This window comes from Condylura cristata, unplaced genomic scaffold (assembly GCF_000260355.1).
Source record: "Condylura cristata isolate star-nosed mole 26May11 unplaced genomic scaffold, ConCri1.0 scaffold00014, whole genome shotgun sequence".
Classification (NCBI taxonomy): domain Eukaryota; kingdom Metazoa; phylum Chordata; class Mammalia; order Eulipotyphla; family Talpidae; genus Condylura; species Condylura cristata.
The window spans coordinates 18562426-18569266 of NW_004567115.1; the positions used below are offsets into that span (position 1 = coordinate 18562426).

At 34.1% G+C, this 6841-nt stretch overlaps 1 protein-coding gene across 1 annotated transcript in view; it reads right to left on the reverse strand.

Annotated features, from left to right (window-relative positions):
• The window catches only part of TEX15 (testis expressed 15), a 65324-nt gene that overhangs the window by 22233 nt on the left and 36250 nt on the right, over positions 1-6841 (reverse strand). Inside the window, exon 9 of the mRNA XM_012724775.1 lies at positions 2310-2547. Coding sequence (XP_012580229.1) covers positions 2310-2547 — 238 coding nt within the window. The remainder of the gene's footprint in view (positions 1-2309; positions 2548-6841) is intronic.

Sequence of the window (6841 nt, forward strand, 5' to 3'; positions counted from 1 at the left end):
ATGAAAATAGTTTAAAGAAATATAAGCAAGTATTTATTTAATTTTAAAGTAAAATTCTTATCTAAGCACACGAAACTATGAACACAAACAGTTCATTGTAAGATATTATAGCACTTCTACACATCAAAAACAGATGAGTACAAAATTAAAAAAAACACAAAATAAGTGATTAAAAACAAGTGGGAGTTCAATTAATATGAAAATAAGCACACAATTTATCTAAAGTCAGCAATTTTATTACTATTTGTAAAATACAGTAATACATTCACTCAAAATTAAAATAATACTAAAAATAATGTGGCATCCTCCATTTGGACATGAAAGAAAAATACATGACTGGAAAAACTGACAAAAGTCAAATAAAGCTTATAATTTAGTTAGTATTGTACCAATGCCAGTTTCTTCATATTTTGCTACTTATTATTTATTGGTTGAAATATAATTGATGAATATGGTATTAGCTTTTTTAATTTTGACAAATAATCCTTGTTTATATGAAATGTTAAATTACAGAAAGATTGGTGAATTGTACTATCTTAGTAACTTTTTTGTAAATTAAAACTTTATTCTCAAATAAAAACAATTACTAGTAAATAAATAAGATTTATATAGAGAAAATCTAGATCTCAAGATATGGTTTCATGAAGTGGTAATGATTATAAATAAATTAGAAATAAAAAGAACATAGCTCAGAATATTAATAGGCAAATTCAGTAAATATTGTCAATGAATGCATGCAGATTACATTTTAACTCAGCAATAGCTATGAAAAAACTGACCCAACAATGAGAAATTCTCACATTTTGGACTGGCAACATGAATAAAAATGCGTACTATATAGTTACAATGCTGAGATAACAGACATTCCCACTCACTATGCATAGAAGTATCAATTTCTCTCTCAGGTTAACTGGGCATTATATATCAAAACTGTAAAAGTGAAGCACATATCTTTTACTCTTAATTGATACTGAAGAATTAATCAATTCTTAGCAAATACTCATCACTGTGTGTAAAAATAAAACTACAAGGCAATATTTAAAAGTATAAAAACAAAAACCAAGTAACTTACATCTCAATATTAAAAAATTGTTATAAAAATTTATGGTAGAGTTGTATAGTAGAATACTGTAGTCATTCAGAATATTATTACAGATTATTTAATGCACAAAAAATTGTTTATTATCAATTTCAAAAAGCAAGTTACATGTAAAGCAGCATTTTAATTATAATTATAGATGCATATCCATGTACATCAACAGAAGACTAATTACTGACATACAAAAAAACTGTATAAACTGTAATAAACTGTACATTTATTAATGGGTTTTGGGGAGCTTGTTACAGTGTTCTAAACTTTCTACAATCAGTAGTATTACTTTTAATATAAATTATGTGTTATGAATTTGACAATACTTGAAGTCTCAATATGTAAGCCATCATACCAAATGGAACAATGGCTTTATGTGGACATACACACATCCTACATTACATGAAGTAGGTAGGATGATGCCTACTTACTGTGATTTTTGTAGTACTGGCAGGGTTACAATAGCCAAAAAATATATCTTAACTAATTTTGCCTATTGATGCTTAAGATCAAACTATAAAATTTATTTTTTCAATTCTGAATAATTACAGACTTCAGAAAAATTATAAAAGTAATTCAAAGGTCTTATGTTTTTAGCCTGTTTCACCCAATGTTAATATCTGATATAGAACACATACAAAACTATGAAAATTAAGAATTAACATTGACTATTACTATTCACTAATATAAAAAATTAAGAGTTGAGTAATTTTAGCCTAAGTCATAATTATTATAACCAAAAGACATTTAAAACAAACTAAAATTAAGCACAGTCCGAACAAAGTACAAGTGATCAATTAAGACAGAAAAATATACATGGAGACAAAGAAGAAAAAGTGTGTTTTTGTCCACTTGAAGCTTTGTATTATGCTGCAAAGCCAGTTAGAGTCAGAAATAAAGGAAAATTTCAGATGATAGTAACAGTCATAGATACAACTATTTTCACTTAAAAACATGAGTCATCCCACGGGGAATACAACTGAACTGGAAAAGGGACAACATGATGTAAACTATTAAAAAATAAAATAAAATAAAAGGTCTCTGGAAAAAAAACCACATGAATCACTACTTTGAGTTTGTACAACTGAATAAGTCACATAGTTAAAAACTGTACATTTGGTTTCTATCCTTAAAGAATAAAAGAGAACAAAACACTGAAAGGAAAAGTTCCAGTCAATTTAAAGCAAACTGAATACAATACTTATTCCCTGCTACCTACCTTGAAAATTATAATACTCTCTACAGTAATGCTTCTACTATGAGCATAATTCAAGGCAACATCAACATGTCTAAATATATAAATTCCAAGAAGGGGATTTCCTAAAATCTTCAATGAAGATGCTTTGGTACACATCCCATTCCGATATATGTCAGTCACATCACTTTGAGGAAGTGCTAAAAAGCAGAAATGTTCTTCAAGTTCTCTGCCATGTCTTCCACTCTCACGCATCTCTGACCTAAAGCAAAACAGTGTGCAATTTTTGAGAGTATCAGAACTGTCAAAGAAAAGGCAAGCATTTCGGCTTACTATAGTTACATAGTATACATAACAACAGGATTATATTCAGAGGTGAAAGTATCCAATGGTAATTAAGTTATGCTGAATATCATCTAAGGAAAGCATTCAAGAAGTAGCTAGATAACCACTCCAGGATTATGGATTACATAATCCATTATGTGACAGTGATTATAGTAAAAAAGGCCAGTATTTCTTGCATGCTGCCTATATGCCCAGCATTGTTTAGACTTAATTTTTACATGTATGTTAATCATATTGTTATAAACTTTCCCAAAATTTAGTTGCTATTATTATTTTGATGTTGTCATACACATTTTAAAAGATTTTACTTATGCATATAGAACTGGGGCATAGGCCAGAGTGCAGGGGTGGTGGTGAATTCACCAGAGTCAGAGTGGGGAGCAGGACAGGCAGACTGACTAAAATACACTGCTGAGAGGAGCAGTGGGTGAGACAGGAGAGGTCTGCCTTGCCATGTGTATCACCTCCAGAGCCAGGGATCCAACTCACACTGAAGTGGCCTCGGCCACTTCGTAGTGCTATGTTCCAACCTGCTGCATCACCAAGGAGGTCCTTGTTACACACTTTTTTTTTTTTTTTTAAAGATTTATTTATTTGTGCATACAGAACTGGTACAGGCCAGAGATGCAGGGCGGTGAGAGGATTCACCAAAGACAGAGTGGGGAGCAGAACAGGCAGATCAATGAAGTACACTGCTGAGGGGAGCAGTGGGTGGGTCAGGAGAGGTCTGCCGCGCCATGTGGTCACCTCGGGGAAGGCTGGGATCGAACTCATGCGGAAGTGGCTTTAGCTTCTCAGTGCAGTGCTTTAACCCGCTGCGCCACCAGGGAGGGCCCATTACACACATTTTTTAAATGAGGAATATAAGATTCAAAAAGTTAAAACTTACCAAAGTAGCAAAGTGAGAAGTTGAAATTACAACTCCAGTCTATTTGGTTCCAGAACTCAAGTTCTTATTTAGTTGTGTTATGTGTTATGGTGGAAAGGATGAGCATTTACCACATGTCGCATATATATACATATAAGAAGATAATGAGTCAGACCCCTACATATATAATTGAACACACACACACGTGTTCAATTATTAGGGACATTATTATTCCTAAGGGATCTAGACAGCAGCTGGTAGAAACAAGCTAAGATTTGAACACAGACTCCTACCTTAGTAGTAAGAACACTATGTAACACCTTCTGAAAAGATTGTAATCGAAAGTGTAGATACTCATAAAATTTTCACTATTTTCCATAATAAGAACCAGTTAAACAAGTAAAAAATATCTTTCCCTTAAAATTGGCAGATTAGATAAGGAGGTTTTCTGTTTGTTTGTTTGCTCTTTTGTCCCAATAGGGAGTTCTATATGGCTTGCGTAAGAATAGTAGCAGCAACAACTGCCACACCAGGTGATACAACTGAGGTTCAATCACTAGGAAAGAAGTATGATTCAAATGATTCTAACAAATGGGAGAACTAGCAGAACCTAGACAATGCATATACCTCAAAAGGAAAAGTTACTGAAAACTACATGCTACCAATGCAGTGTCTCCCCAAACCCCTGCCCCATTACCCATTGTTCCACTTTCTGCAATGTTAATAACCCATGGTTAAAAAAGACATACACAATAAGATATTCTGAGGCAGAGAAACTTTTATTACTGTATACTGTAATAACGGACCTTTTCTATTCTAGTTATTAAAACTATTTTCCATCAACCTTATTTCCCTTTTCTATTTAAGAGTCTGTGGAAGAGCAGCTGAAAGATGGTGGTCCTATCCATTCAGAGGTCTGAGCCATGGGAGCTGCAGACCAGTCTTTAGGGGCAGGCTATCCACTTCACTCTTCTGTGGGAAATGCTGGGTGAGCCCAAAGAGCACCTGCATGCCTTTAGCTCAAATCTGCCACCTTAGATGGAGTAGCCACTTCAGGACCTGGAGGAATCCATTCAGTCTGAAATTACTGCTGGGACATGGCCTTTTTTTTAGTAGCAACCTGTTTGCTCTTTTCAGTTTCTTCAGGGTATCTGTAGAAGCAGAGACTGGGCATGATCCACCAAAGGGACTCTTGGGAGATGTTACCACACACATATAGAACTTCCTAGTTGTACCCACCAAAAGAGAGCCACTGAGTGAATTCTCTTGTTGTTGCAGGGGATGGCAATGTTCACACAGCACAAAGGAGGGTCTGTTACACATAGCAATGGTAGGCTGGTTAATATCAGATGCCTCTGTAAAAGGCCAGTGGTCAGCTCTGGGATCAGTAACCAATATTGTCTTGGTTCCTGGAAAACTGTCTGAATCTAGTTATAATGAAAGATTCAGAAGTAGGTAAGAATAGACCTCTAGTGGCAGCAGCAAACCTCAGCACAGTTTGCCAGCCAGTATTCCTGGAGAATATGACATCAACATCAGTCAGGATTTCAACACAACAATGCCAGAAGCTGCCATCACTTTTCTATTTGTAAATGTACTGTTCCATTTGGAAGTCAAGGTTGGTGCCACCTAACTGGGTTCCTGCTACAATGAATTTGTCCATCATTTGCAGGACATCAAGGGCTCTTTGCACTTTGTGGAAGTTTTCCTTTAACTTACTATGTGAAGCAGGAACAATGTGGAACCTTTTCTAGGTTGCATGGAAAAGGTTGTGCCTAATTTATAAACTGAACTATCACAGACATATATTTATATTAACAAATGTAGAATATATAGGGTATAATACTATCAGGACTTTCAGGCATCCACTGAGGTTCTTGGAACATATCCCTTGAAGATAAGGTAGGACTGCTATATTTGTTATTTCCTGGTATATCATTCATAGAATTTGTATACTATGTATACTATATACACTAGCATAGTATTGTATATTATTTTTAAGACTGACTCATTAACTGAAGACAAGGCTACAAAACACATGGCAACAGTCATCAGCAAGACCAAGTGACTAGATATGACCACTTCCCTCCTAAGTTCTAGGAAATGTCAACCTTAACTTTCAACTTCACATGCATCACTTCTGGCTTTTAACTTGACATTAGTAGATTCCATGAACTAACAAGATCTCCATGTTGATCATCAAGGTTTAATTTTCACAGAATTATAACACTATTTGCTTTTCCCCAATTTCTCAATTAGCTTTTCTTAGTATCTGGATAAACATTATCTTTCTAAAACAATGCCTGCAAGGAGTTCCCATATGTAAACACGAACACAATGTAAACACTAAAACTCAAAGGATGGAAGGGTGGGAGGAAAATCAAAGTATACTGTTGTAAAGTTATACCACACATGAAAATGTGTAGGTAAAGGGATACTGTAATAATAAAAGGTGTGTAATGTGAATCCTAGAGCAGAGTTTCACAACAGTGAAACTTGACATTTCAGTTTCATGTCAGTGACAGCACTGACATCTTTGGCCAAATAATTTGTGTACCCTAGTCATCTTGATAAACATTATATCCCCATAAGGGAGTAAGTGGAATGAAAAAATATAACAATGAGTTCCAAAACCCTACATAAATTAAAGTAGGAAGTATTCCTGGAGTTTCACATTGGTAAGAATAGGTTGTACAGTTTAAGAAAAAAAAAAACTATCAATGATATGATTTAGATAAAAAAATGAGCAAAAACATTAACTCTTAGAATGATTTTTAAGTATGAAAAGTTTTGTAAAAACTTTTGATTTTTCAAAAAATTTTGATTTTGCAAAATTATTCAGACTGTAGGTTCTTGTTAGCTTGTGACTTAAGTTCTAAGTCTTAAGATTTCCTTCAAAAAAAGTTAAAATGAAATCAGTCTTTTGTGTGGAGAGTGACATTTCATCCAATAATATGAAAGCCTAGTTTCTATTACAGGAGACCTTAATGCCCACCAGAATCTACATTAACGGAACACTTATATTACCTTAAATATGAAAATAATACATGATTTTAGAATAATATCCCAAAAATACTATAATGCAGTAATACTAATAAAGAGTAACTATCAAAATTTGTCAGATACTGAACCTTAAAAATACCTTAAGCTGACAACAAAAATAAACAATCCCATCAAAACATGGGCAGAAGAGCTAAAAAGACACTTCTCCAAACAGGAAATGTAGGTGGCCAGCAAGCATATGAAAAAATGTTCAACATCACTCGTAATAAGGGAGATGCAAATTAAACCACAATGAGATACCACCTCACCTCAGTGAGAATGGCACATCTTCAAACAACTA